At 41.5% G+C, this 14,540-nt stretch overlaps 1 protein-coding gene across 3 annotated transcripts in view; it reads right to left on the bottom strand.

Annotated features, from left to right (window-relative positions):
* HHIP (hedgehog interacting protein) overlaps window positions 1–14,251 on the bottom strand; it is a 102,434-nt gene extending 88,183 nt beyond the window's left edge. For 2 of the 3 annotated variants that reach the window (XM_020783097.3, XM_020783098.3), the window contains exon 1: window positions 13,873–14,251. In XM_020783097.3, the coding sequence (XP_020638756.1) occupies window positions 13,873–14,145 (273 nt within the window). In that variant the 5' untranslated portion in view covers window positions 14,146–14,251. The remainder of the gene's footprint in view (window positions 1–13,872) is intronic. The other variant, XM_020783096.3, reaches the window with a different exon arrangement.
* Between the last annotated feature and the right edge of the window lie 289 nt (window positions 14,252–14,540).

Below are 14,540 nucleotides of genomic sequence, written 5' to 3'. Positions count from 1 at the left end.
ATTAGTCTCGGGATGATGTGGACTAGAATTGATTTGGGTTGTCACACAAGCATTCCATAACCTATTTATCATTCTGGAGGTGAAGCTAGTTCCCAAATCACTGACTATTTCGCTAGCAAATCCCAATCAGCTCATATAATTGATTAAGGTATCTGCCACCGTGTCAGTTTCCATGTTACGTAAAGGAATTGCCTCAGGATAGCTAGTGGCAAAATCCATAATGGTCAGAATGTATTTATTCCCCCCTCTGGTGGCTTTAGGCAAAGGACCCACCAGATCGATTCCCAGCCTTTGGAATGGGGTAGAGATGACTGGCAAGTGACATAATTTGGCTTTAGTCCTGCCCTGCCCTGCCCCTCATCTCTGACAGACATCACAAATTCTGCAATAATAAGTAATCTGTTTACCCATAACTGGCCAAAAGAAGTTCTGGGCAACCCTTCTTTTGGTTTGTGTGATCCCCATGTGTGCCCCAAACAAACTACTGTGAGCTTGATTTATGATTTTCTCCCTGTATTTACTTGGGACCACTAATTGCTTTTGGGGTTCTCCTTTTCCTCTGTATGGAGTGGCTAAAGTTTCCCTATACAAAAGGTCTTTATACAAGCAAAATCTCTGAGGGCATTCTGGAGACAATACAGTGGGCATTCTGGATGCTTCAAAGCAAACCCCCAAGCTAATGTCCTCCTTCCGCTCCTGGCAAAATAATGTTTATTGGGATTCTTCATAAGCATGAGATCAGCTTCAGCACCACTATTAATCTGGTTATCCAAGGGACTCTCTCTCTCTGCCTCCCTCTGCTACTGTATCCAATTCTGCTGTAGTGGGTGATGTTTGGCTTCCCTTTGAGCGTGTAAGTAGAAAAGCACTCTTGACATGCTCTATTAAGTCCCAACCGATTAGAAAAGCAGCTAGTATTTTGTCTGAAACTGCCACCTGCCACTTTCCAGACCAATTCCCATTGTTTATCTGAACATCTGCCACTTTCAGCACTACAATTTCTTTCCCAATTCCTTTTAGGGTCATAGTTATGCCTGGAATTATGTCATCCTGGGGTATCAAATCAGAATGTACTATAGAAATTTGAGATCCTGTGTCCCTTGTAGCAATTTATTTCCTTCCTCCCATTAATATCTCTTCACTGGTGTTTTTGAGAAGGGTATTGTCATTTTTGATATAATAATGTACTACAGAGGCTTCAGGAATGTCCTCCTCAAGATCAGTAGAAGCTGTGGTTGCCATGGAAACAGGACTCTGGTTACTGCTTCCCTCAAAGGATTCAACTTGTTTTAAACAGTACGTTTTTGTTTATTACACATACACTGGAACTGTAAATGTCCAAACTGGCTGTAATTGTAACATTTATAATTCCTTCTCTCATTCTGAGGAGATCTGGTAAACTTTTCCTCAGGGGTCATTTGGTTCTGAGGACTAGGCCATGCTAATTTAGATGAGGCACCACCCTGGCCTTCATTCCCTGATGTTTTACTGGGGTACTGTTTGTTGAAAGGTTGGCTAAAGGATTTCTTATGGTTGTCCCAGGTTGGCTTGTTAACTTTTACCTCAGAAAATCTGGAGTCTTTGTACTCCCTAATATGATCTGCCTGTTAACCAACTAGATAGCACAATTCCCCAGGTAAAATAGAGTAAAATTCTTCTAAGCCTATCACAATTTTCATCACTTCTAGAGAAGTAACTTTTTCACATGTCATCCATTTGTCCAGATACTGGTATAACTTAGACACCAACTGAGCATACAGTTCTTCAGGTCTTTTAGTAAGGGTACGAAATTTTTGCCTGAGATGTTCTGCATTTATGCAATATCTGGAAAATACCATTTTTCTATAGGCTTCAAAATCTCTAGCCTGTTCTAGGGGAATGTGAGAATAAATCTCAAGCAATTCTCCATTATCTGTGACCTCAGAACAATAATCCTTTCACTATCTCTGATATTAATGTCCTAACACGCACGCTCAAAAGCGATAAGAAGAGATTCAGGACAGTCCCCTTTCTTATATTGGGGAAACTTCTTAAGATCAATTTTAGCCAGAATTCCTTCATTGGAGCTGTTATTATTGTTGTTATTTTGAGAGGTTATTTCTAATTGTCTTATCTGTATTTGAAAATCCATCTCTTTTTGTCTTAATTCCATTTCTCTTTGTCTGGCCTCTTGCTCAAATGCCATTTGTCTGGCCACTTGCTGAGCTTTGAGCTGTAGTTCCTGAGCCTCAGCTCTGGCTTTTTCTCTAATTTCTAATTCTCTAAGCTTGAATTCCTGTTGTAACCTCCATTTTCAAACTTTTGAGAGCTTAGATCACTTTCTCTCCCTGAGGCACCCTCATGAGTCTAGAGGGTTCCCATTTCCCTCCACTTCCTGAGGTAATGAACTTAGTGCCTGTGGAGACTCAGTTTCCACCATTACTGGCCTTTTAGTTCTTTGGGAGGCATATTTATCTGAGTTACATATTCTAGAATGTGTTTCTACTGATTTTATAATGGACCTGTCTTTCTTCTTTTACTTCCAGTCACTGAAATGATTTCTATTTCAAGCCTTAGCTTTTTCTTCTCTTCCCTCAGATCTGCTCTGACCCCTGGCTTCTGCTTTTTTCACAAGCGCTCCCTAAACTCTTAGAGCCTTGAACCTTAAGCTAGCCCACTGGGTCTTCAAATCTCGAGGTAAATACACAGGAATTTTCTCTCAGAGTCGTTCCCTATCTTAGACCCCCCCAGATCTGGGTTTAGAAGCCCCCACCACTAAGCTTTTCCCAAAAGCTCTAGTGAGTAACCAAACTTCTTTACCACAGACTGCTGGCTAAAAGGTACCCTTGACTCAAGAAAAATTCTCTTTAAACTCAGGCTTGACTGGATTTCTTCGTATCCCACCGCTGCCACCAATTGTGACGTTTGCACCTCGTGGCCCCTGCCTGACTCTCCAAACACAGAGCACAAGAAGGCAAACTAATACTCCTTTTACCCCACTGCCACCAGTTGATCACTGAATCAACATTAATTATGGAAGGATGAAGATGCAGGTCCAAACTTCACTGTCTTTTAAATAAAACTTGTTTATTGATTACAGATGTTTTATTATTAATCATAGGTAACTTTTACAGGTTTATTGATCCTCAATCTCGACCTTCTATTTGTTATGCAGTTCTTATTTACTCTTCACTCTAATTACACTTCAGATCTTCCAAATACCACACACTATCTCTCCACTCTGATCTCTCTGACTGCCTCACTCTCTGACTCCACCTCTTTATTACATATCTCTCGATTCCACCTCTCAGCAACATTAGCCTACAACATAAATAATGCATGACTATTTAATATATTTGAAAGGTCAAAAGACAGTGGCTGAAATCTGGTTCTTAGTGTAGTAAGTTGCCCTAGAGTAGGCCCACTGAATCAATGGGGATTCAGTGAATCAACTCCTCAGTAAGTTCAATTGATTCAAATGGGCCTACTCCAGTTATGATCTAATTTAGCATAGTGACAATTAGAGTAAGTCCATTTGGAGCAATGGAACTTACAGAGTATTTTACTCACCAAATTCCCACTAAATCAACTGGCTTAAACAGCAGAATTCCAACCACTATTACACTCTCCATACTCATTACTTGAAAGTAAAATAAAATCATACAACCAGAGCACAGAGTGCTGTCCTCTGAAGATGCCGGCCACAGAGACTGGTGAAACATCCGGAAGAACAACCTTCAGAACACGGCCAAAGAGCCCGAAAAACCCACAACAAACGTTAGATCCCGGCATTGAAATCATACATAATTTAATATTTATTTTATATGACCCCTCCTCACAAGATACTTATCTCCTGTCATAGATACTCTTTTTTCTGAGAACAGTGCAACAAGATCTGAAGCCTGTTTGTATTTGTGTGTGTGTGTGTGTGTGTGTGTGTGTGTGTGTGTGTGTTTGGCTTTTTTTTAAAGTATGCATGCTTAACATATGCCTATTGCCTAACACTGATGCTATACAAGTAATCATAGGATTCAAGGAATTATGTTGACATTATTCTGTGAAGAGTAAGTGTTTTTAGGAACAGCACATATTTTATTTTTAATATTTTGGATTTGTAACCTTGAGAACTGCATAGAGCTTTCCACGGCCATTAACTCTGCATGCTTATTTATGGGTTATTATATCCCCCTCCACCTGCAGTACACTGTTTTCAACATGGATAATGTCACAGCCACATTCACATTTTGGAAGATTTTGCAACCTAGAAACAATTTGATATTCAACACTTACTAATATTATTTAGACCATGGAGTATGTGGGATGTGTGGTGTATTAGTCTTGTAACAACAGATAGAACAATTTCTTGGGTAAATTACAGTAATTTTTCACTGTATTACTCCATTCTTTCTGGTTGAATTAAACACTTTCTGTGCCAGATTCAGCAATGCTAATTCAGTTTAGATCTAGCCCTGTAGTGCACACAGTATCATGACTCTTTTGAGACATCGAAGTGATGTAATGTAAGTCTGGATTCATCACTTTTTATATGCTTGGTGGCAACCACATAAAACTTGGTGTCGCATTAGATCAGAGAGTGTGTTTCATTATGCTAAAGTAATCAGTCTGCAGTTTTAATGCATTTGTGCCAGTGAAATGTGCTGAAGTCACTGGGATTGACTTGGCATAGGAATGCTTAATTTAATCATAGGACATTTTAAACCACTTGCTAAGCATTATTTTTTCATAATAGCAAAGTACTGCCTCTTCCAATAACCTTCTTTCATTTTGTCATGCATTTGCAACAACTAATGCAAGGATGAAAAACTTCAATGGTTACAAGTTCAAAATTGATTGCTCCAGAAAATGGAAAAAAGTTTAGCAAATTAAGCTGTACCGTACTGTGACAGACTCAATAGTAGGCTGTGATCTATAAACACAGAGGATCTCCATCTCTGAGGTTAAAAATATTCAAGGGGTGAGTGCAGACAGCAGCTTGTTTCTTTTTTCGTTCAGCACCTTAGCACAACAATTAGTAGCCTTAGGATACATGAGTATGTCTTCTCTGGCAATGCCCAAGCCTGCCATAAGAAACTACTGTAGTCATGTGAACAGCACAGTACCCATTTACCCTAACAGGAGGCTCGCTAGACCAGACTGAAGGAGCCATTCAATCCAATATTCTGTTCCTAGCTGCCAACCAACTAAATACTTCTGAGAATTCATAAGATGGGCATGAAGAGAAAAGCTTCCTACAGAGATGTCTAAGTACTCCTACTAAACATGGTTGTTCTGTTTAGATATCACAGATTATAACTATTGATAAATGTTATCTCCACATATCTTTCTAAGTTAATGCTGTAGTCATGTTCTCTGTCAAGTAATCTCCTTGTCCGTCTTTGTGTGAAACTGAAAATAATTTTATAATCAGCTTTTGTTTTCATCCCATCTTAAATTATGGACAAATTGATGAAATGTGGAAAACATTTCCCTGCTCACCCACCTCAGGAGGCCTTGATTCAAATTCCTGCTCAGCCATGGAAAGTCATGGGTCTGTGGAACTGGTAAAACCAATCTTTAAATGTTTCACTTACACTGAAAGCCCCTATTGGTATTGCTATAAGTTGATTATGACTTCACATCACACCATAACAAAAAAGGGGGATAACAGTAGACCTGTATGGCCGCAAAAATGGATACTCAGCTTTGCATCCCACCAGCCACTACGAGCTGTTTTGCATGGAAGACACATAATTTTATGGCCTCCAAACCACCCTGAACTCTGCAAGCCCTCCCTTACCAATTTTTTTATGAACAAAACTATTTTCTGTTGGTTGGTTCCTTTTTTCCTTTTTCTTTCTTTTTTCTTTTCTTATTTAATCTGGTCGGGTGGTGTTCACTTAAACTTAAAATAATAATCAGAAGCCACAACCAGGGCACTCTAATTTTGATTTTGTTGCTTGCTTGGTTTGTTATTAGACTGCCATTTTCACTTTTTCGGGGCCACATGTGGCCTGTGGCAGGGACTGAAGGTCTGTCTAAATTGTCCATTCCCTTAGATAACTCCTTTTCTGAGAACAGCATGTACAACCCCAGGACCTGGGTTGACATGCTTTCCCTGCTAGATTTTGTAAACCACAGAATAAGCATAGAGTTGAGTTGCTGAGCTCAGCTCAGCATTTTGTCTACTATCTCAACAATTGAAAAATATCCTGGAAAATAAACTATAGCATTCTGAACATCTTTATTGGTGAGACTGCACTGATTGCAATGTAAAAGTCATGGCTGTTGGATGTGATTTTGCCATCAAAGGATTTTGTAAATGTGTCACAACATTCTACCAAGAATTCTAATCTACTATAGTCCCCCACTAGGCCAGATTGAAGTAGTCCCACACCACTTGAAGATGATACTGTAAGAATGTAATGGCTAAGAGAACAATTATTTCTCTGTCTTCATCACTATTTCAGAATAAGCCTAAATAAGTCCAACCCACATTTTATCAGACCCATCATAAGTTTTCCTGCACATGCACTCTAGCCATTTTCCAGCATGTTCCATTGCACTCCCTCTCTGCTAAATAGTACAGAGCTGCATAGGCTCATCTCTACAGAAAGGAGCATTTGAGTGTGATTATGTAGATTCCATTTGAAGGCAAAGTACTCCCATGGAATTTAAACCAGTCTTAGGCCTGAATCTGACTGGTCGCCCCAGTTGGAGTAGAGATCCACTGAATCAATAGCTGAAATCCTGTTGCTTAGCATAGTAAATCACAATTTGAATAGATCCAATGAAATTTATGGAGGAGTTGACTTAGCAAATCCCCACTGATCCAATGGACTTAGTCTAGTTGCAACTTCCTACACAACGCAATGAGATTTCAGGTAATGGAATTGACATAAATGCAATCACACCATTCTGTAATAGACTAAATTATCTGCTCTAATTGGGAGTAGCTATTAGATTTGGGCCTTATAGACATAAAGTTGGAGGGTGATTTTGAAACCATCTAATCCAGGAATGCAAGAAAGCTGAACTAGAGCAGTTTCAACAAACAGCTCTATAGCATCTGCTTAAAGATCTCCAATAAGAGAAAATCCTCTGCTCTTTTACAGATTGGTCCCACTGTCAGTAAACTGCTCCCCAATGTCAGGAAAAATGGTTAAGTTCAGCTCCTTAGGTCTAGCTGTGCTGTCTCATATCAGCTCTAATTACATCACTGGTGTTTATATCCAAGTACTTGCTTATGTTCATGGTGTATGTCTCATAACATATTTAGAATAGTAGCCATGTTTCATTAAATAAGGAATTTGCATGAAATGAGCTCATATACTCCAAAAAGGGAAATCTGCAACATTTTGTAAAGTGTGATTTGATTTCTTGCCCTAGGTAAAGTGTCCAGGTGGAAAAGAATTCCATATTGCTTAGAGAGACGAACAAGCTTATTACATACTGTGCCTACTGAAATTCCCATTTTTACAAAAACTATTAAAGGTCACCCTTGCTGAACCAAATGTTTCTTATCCCACCACGTTTTATCACTTGCTTCAGGATAGCAATTGTATATAAAATGGCCCACATTTGAAGATAAATGTATTTTGCTGTTATATGCAAATTATTTGACTGTTTCTTTAAAAGTTTAAAGCATACAGTTTTCAGGAGCAATTTTTACTTATATGCCAAATGCTGCTTAATGGTGACATCTAAGCTGAAGGCACATCTGCACGGCCAGCATAGTTTGCTACCTGGATTGCTTTTGGTACTGTTTGGTTTATGGGTCCACAGGTACTTTGACTTAGAGTGATCCATCCCTCCCCTTTTTAGAGCTATCCTGCTCCTGTTTGGCACAGCAGTAGGACTACAGTTTTTGGTGCAATTTGGAGAACTCCTAACTAGCCCATTCTGTAGCCTGTGCGGATGATTAGTTATGCACTAAAATAGAGCTGTGAGCGGTGTTATCTGACATGAAAACCTTGTGACATGTTTGATGGTTTGTGGTTTTGAAAAGGGTGGTGGTGAACTGCCCACCTCTATTTTCTTCAACTTCACTGTTTTAGGTTTTTATTTATTTATTTAATGAAAAAAGAGGAGTCACCTTGGTCCACTGAATGACCAGCTGTAGAAAAAGGTGGGGTAGCGGGATGGAAGGGGAGTGTCATTAATAAAAAGGAGGAGACATTGGGCTGATCCAAAGATCTGTCTGGACTCTTCTCACAGGAGAAAAAGTGTTGATCAGTATGAATGTAAGGATTGCTCAATTGAAAGATGAAATAGATCTCTCTAAAGATAAGAATATTTTAAGCGTGAACCAGACTAATCCAACTTCCCTTATCTGGATGTGTCCTGAGTGCTATGATTTGTTTTCTGACTTAAGGACCACTCATAAAAACATTAAATTATAATATTTTAAGCTTACGCACTATCCTTACTAATTATACCCACTGCTGACTAATTTATGATATACATTAGCTCATCCTGTAATCTCTATCCAAAGAAGATGAAATGTGATATGTAAGAAATGCAGAGGAATCTATAGTTCGCAAAAATTGGCTTGCCACTATTCAGTTAATGGAAAAAGGCAAAGTAACATACAGGGATACACTTCCATAATCTTTGCAAGATAATTTGGCCAATTCAGTCTGTACCAGCTGACACAGGTACACACAGGAAAATGGTCTTGAATTTAGAAGAAGAATCATAGTACTTAACCGCCAACAAGCAATATTTGGAATGCAAGCAATTATTTCTGAAAACAGAATGCTTGCAAGAGTATTCAGCTGCTAGTTTGAACATATGCTTCTTTGGTACTATAGTGCTGAATTATGTCATTAAGGAGTTCGGTTTCAGTTTTAGGACCATATGTAAATAGATCATTGTACCAAGGCAGCTGTTAAAGGGACCCCAAAATGACTTATTTGTTTAGTTGGATGTGCTCAACAATAGCTTTTGTTCAGGAAAGAGCTAGAGCAAACAAATGATTGCAAAAGGGCACACTTGAAAACAATTACTTTTCACCCATTCCCTGACAGCCTTGGCTGTGAAACCATGTAAGGTAGAGAAGATCATCATGCTTGACAGCCTGTAAGCAAACTTTGGTGGGGAGGGGGAGACACTTTGGCATGGCATTATTTGCTTATGAGTTTAGTGAATCAAATGATGAACATAATCCAGTGCACCAGAAGGTAAAGATAAAATGTCAGTGACATCATCCTTCCAACTCTGCCAAATAACTGAGGCAGATTGTGTCATCTTTTGTCACTGTATTGAAACAGTGTCCTCTGATGCAGCTCTTCACTGTTTAAAAGGACGGCAGGACTTCCATTATAACAATAGATCAATAATCTGATCATGAAAGTGCTCGTCTTAATCCAAGAAGCTACTTGCAATTAAAAGCAAATGCTGTGCATGCTTGGTTATTTTTTAAAAATTGCTGAAACACCTATTCTTTAGAAAAGTCATCTTTGTCTTGGATGAATATATCATCTGTACAAGTGAAACATCAAAGATATATGTATATACTTCTTGGAGCCCTTCCAGAATATCTTGTCTGCCATCTCTAGATCTAATGTAGGCATTTTGATCATAAAACCACCTACGTATCCTGTGCATTTAAAATGGCTAATTCTTGACAATTGTCCCATGACTAAAAGCATGACATCAGTCCTATACCATTTGTTTGGGAACAAATTCAGTTGTACCCAACAAGACACACTGTTGAGTGAACACAGATCTCAGCATAAATTCCAATGAAATTAGTGAGGTTTACTTTTGTATAAGACACACTATTGTCTGAAAGAAGTACCCTTATCTATCTATCTATCTATCTATCTATCTATCTATCTATCTATCTATCTATCTATCTATCTATCTATCTATCTATCTATCTATCTATCTATCTATCTATCTATCTATCTATCTATCTATCTATCTATCTATCCATCCATCCATCCATCCATCCATCCATCCATCCATCCATCCATCCATCCATCCATCCATCCATCCATCCATCCATCCATCCATCCATCCATCCATCCGCCACCTTTTTTTCCTAAGGATCCAAGGTGGCTTATAATATGAAAAGAAACAACATTAAATGCTAAATTATTAAAGTATTTTAAAAAGCTTTAAACAGATACGTATATTAAAACTCATAAATAAAAGCAATATTAAAAACACAAGTAAAACAACAATAAAAAATCCCCTTGTTCAACCAATCATTTAGAGCAATCGTTCCCAAACTTGTGGCTGCCCTGAGTGGCAGCAGCAGTGATAGTGAGAGAGCAGGAGGAGTGGCGAGGGGGTGTGGGGCATTCATAGAGGTGAAGGTACACGAAGGAGCCAGAGCCGGAAGAAGAGCAGCACTGTCGCTGCCGCTGGCTTGGCAAAAAAGCAAAGAGAAGCTTCTGTGTTGCTTCTGGCTGATTTGGAGGTGCTCCAGGGAGCAAGGGCTGTAGGGCACTACAGTGCACACTTTGGCGATGTCTGACTTAGATGAAAGTCTGCCTGAAGAGAAAGATCTTCATATGCTTGTGAAAGGACAGCAAAGATGAGGCCAGCCTGGCCTCCCATGGGAGGGAGTTCCAGAGTCTTAGAGCAGTGACAGAGAAGGAGACCCTTGCCCATGTCCCTACTAAACATGCGTGCAGAGTGTTGGGATTGAGAGAAAAACCTCTTTGAAAGGGAAAGAATGGCCAGAATTCTATTGTTGTTTGTGTAAGGTTTGCATAATGTGTTGCAGCTAATTAATGAGGTGCTGAATCACATCTTGGTCACAAGCCTTGTTATGTACCCAATTACATGGCTGAGATGTGTCCCAGCATCTAATCAATTAATTGCAACTAGCTGTGGCAAGCCAGGAAAACTGCGGGTGAATGCTAGTAAGATTCTGGCCAGTGTGATTTTGTTCATTGCAAAAATCATGTTTACAGCCAAGTAATCTATTGATATAGATGGTACAACTCAGAAAGGCATGTGTTCTCTGGTGTACACTAAACACCATGCATTCACTTAGAAGTGCTTTGAAAGATCACCAGCCACAAATATGAAAGAACTACAAAGTTCAAAGCAAGATACAAAGTTCATGTTTCTTAAATACCTAGAAAGGTGACCATTGTCAAAATTCTCACCTTTATTTTCTCATATGAACAAAGCTTGTCTATTACAGAGGCTTCCAGCGAGTTCTCAAAGCAGATGCTGTTGGTATTGCTGCTATAGTGACTAGGGATATTGCTAACAGGGTAAACTAAGGACAATTTCCCTCCCTAGCTTCTCTCAGGCATTTGCGGGTTTGAGTTAGAGCCTGTAGGATGTTATCTGAATGTAGTTAGTGTGTATTTTAATGTGATTACCACACAGGAGCTTTGCTAACACTACCTCTGGCCAAACAGGCAGAGAAAATATCCATCCAAACCCCTGCTGCATCTGTTAAGAATAGAGTTCCCTTCGCTCAAATCCCTGCAGCTAATAAGACAGCTCTCACTCATCTGGGAATGGAGGCGATAGGACAAATGCTCCCTCCAAAGGCATGAACATTTGGACAGAACTAGGGGACTGAAGGAGAATGATGTTCTCCAGTTTCACCCATTAGCAAACCAACCAACAAACACAATGGTGTTGTTGTTATTCTTTTGCCATAAGCAACAGGACTCTGTGTGTGGGCAGCAGTTTAGTGGGGTGGAGGATAAGTCGACCCCTTTTTGTCCTATTGATTTTTTCCCCCTATTTGCATGGCTTGAGCAAATTAAATGATGCAATATGGCTTTTTGTTACAAAACAAAGTGAGAGATACCACCCAGACACATATGTTGATTCGTAGAAGCTGTTTACATGAGAATGGGGGTGAAATCTACCGTGAACTGAGCATAAAAATTCGATTCAGGCTGGGTATTTTTTTTTTAATGCTTGGGCCAGAAAGACTGAAACACAAGTTTTCCAAGACGCTCTCAGACCTTGACAACTGCAGTGTTGTAATGGAGGAATTCTTAATTAAACCTAAAAGCTGGAGAGGGAGGATGTAGGGAAGAGAGGGAGCAGGACACCTGATTGTTTATTTCACGTGCAGTGATTCTCAATTACATTTATTCATCCTGTTTCCCTCTCTAGATGTATCACCCTCCCCACTAAAACAAATAGCCTGATAAACTTACATCACTGAGTTCCAGGATTTCTTAATTCTAGAATTCTGATTCTAGAATGTCACCAAGAGTAACCAAGAGGCGATGCAGTGTTCCTGTTCATTGACTTGTATATTAAAATTGTCTAGGGCCAGAATTTAGAGAGGTGGGTGTCGGATTACAGTACACTAGATGTATTCTCAGTTTATCCCGTACTGAGAGAGAGGGTGACACTCACACACCATAGGTGTTTATCCCACTCCAGTCTGCAGTGAAACAACTTACTGGGATCCTCTCTCCCTCCCTCCCTCCCTTCTTCCCTCCCTTTTTCTCTCAGCGAGCGCTGACTTAATCGGTGGAAGAGCTCGTAAAAAGTTTGCAACCTTCTGGCATCATCTGCTCTTCCAGTTACCATCTGCTACTCGAAGCTTCCTGACCAAACATGTGGACAGAATCGTACACACTTTTCTACCCTCAGAAAAAACAAACGGGAAACCACAGCCACCTTTGATTTACAGTTAGCCAGGACGCCGAGGGATTCCAAGAAAATCCTCCGGACTTTATTGGCAGTATCCTTACCGCTACCAGCAGCATTGCCACCCACTCTCCTCCCCATTATCCATCCTTGATTTGACTGGGGTGGTGGAGGAGATTCTACTCGGGAACTTCCTTTTGCTGTCTTCCAAATGGGACCTTCTGGCACGATGGTTTGCAGAAGTTCCTTCTCTGTTCCTTTTTTTGTCACTTTCCAACGGGCGGAGTTTGATCACGGGTACCCTTGTTATTTATCGTCCAGAGCGAGTGGCCAGGGAAGATGGGAAATATATTGATGGGGTGACGGATTGGGAAAGGCTGCTTTGAGGCATTCCATCGTCCTCATTTCAAGACCCCAAAGCAGTTACGAACCATAACCCTGAATAAGTTTTTCTTCCAACTTTGTGAATGACGTTTCAGAGGGCTAGGAGAAACCTTAGAAAGGCGACGTAGGGACCTGAAAGCATAGGCGCGCACACAATTTTTTTGAAAAATTATTATACCAGGGGCGAGAAAGCAAATGCTCGCTTCCTTCTCTTACTGTGATATCCCTGCGGGCACTCAGAATCTTTCACTGCTACGTCCTTTGACATCAACCATGCAAAGAAACCCGGGCTAATCTTTCAACGGCCCAATGCCAAAACAAAAGCACAGTCATTTGCTCAATAAGGACGTGTTGGGATAAACTTTTTCCCTCCGAAGCGTCCACTTCTAGAGAACTTCCAACGACCCTTCTTGTAGCCCAGTCCAGTCCAGTGAGGTCCCAAGAGGAGCAAAAACCCGATGATACACGAATTCACACGTTCAGAGTATTAGCTTGGATAAGTTCAGGGTTGCAGTTTTAGGCACGCCCATGGTCAGGTAAAAAAAAAAGGTCTAAATCTTCCGGGACCCTGACCTTCCCCACCCAAAGATCGTCCAGTACCTGCTCCGACCTCCCCCACGATCCCGGCTCCATTACTTTTGGCAAAGTGGATGTGGCAGCCCGAGGCCCCACCAAATCTCACCCCACACAGTTCCGATGCTGTTCTCACCTTCTGCTTTACCCTCTGGGGTTCCTCTCCTCCTTGATTTCCCTAAGGACAGGAATCCCCCCCCCCACACCGGTCAACTCTCCTCTACGCTTGCACATCATAAAAGGGCCCCCTGCATCCAAATCCAAACTCAAAAAAATCTCCTAAAGTTGACCACCGCGTCACTCGCTCCCGTTCGTTCCGCAGCCGATCCTCGCCCCATAGGGTATGCCTACCTTGTTATTCTCCATCTGCAGCAAGCCCGGGCTCTCCGCCCTGGGGCAGCAAGAGAGGCGGGGGTAGAAGCCCCGGCACATCAACTCCCCAACGCTGGGCGGCTCCAAGAGCATCAGCCTCCTCTCGCGCTTCTTGAGGCGCCTGGGGGGGCTGCCGTTCAAGCACCTTCTCTTCTTGCCCATGTTCTCCCCAAACTTGCCTTCCCCTTCGAAGAAACAGAGGACCACGGCCACCAGGAGCAGTTTCTGCGGGAGCATCTTCAGCCCTACCATGGCCTCTTCTGGCTCCTCTCGGCGAAGTCCTAGCCCCCCTGCTGCTGGCGTGACAAAATCCTAAGGCGATCCAAGAGCAAGATCTCTTTAAGACGCACAAGCAAACATCCGAAGGGGGCAGGAGATACAAATGAAGTGTCGTGGCTACGGGTGGGGGCAGAGAAATCCCCCCCTTCCAGGCGGGTGCGGGGAGCAACGTCGAGGGATGAGAGACTGGGGCTTTGGGGAAAAAAACACAGCACGTGGGCAAAGCCGCGCGAGGGGAAGATGCTCGAGGCACCCTTGCTCCCGGCGCGAGCGGCCGCAGGTTTAAGAAGCCGCGCGGCAGAGGCGCCCAGGCGCCAAACGACGACCTGAGGGTGACGAAGGTTCCCGGTGAGGCGGGCGCCGGACGG

The sequence above is a fragment of the Pogona vitticeps genome, chromosome 5 (genome assembly GCF_051106095.1).
Source record: "Pogona vitticeps strain Pit_001003342236 chromosome 5, PviZW2.1, whole genome shotgun sequence".
NCBI classification, from domain to species: domain Eukaryota; kingdom Metazoa; phylum Chordata; class Lepidosauria; order Squamata; family Agamidae; genus Pogona; species Pogona vitticeps.
The sequence above is the reverse complement of the archived record's forward strand: the minus strand, read 5'-3'. Positions and strand labels throughout refer to the sequence as shown.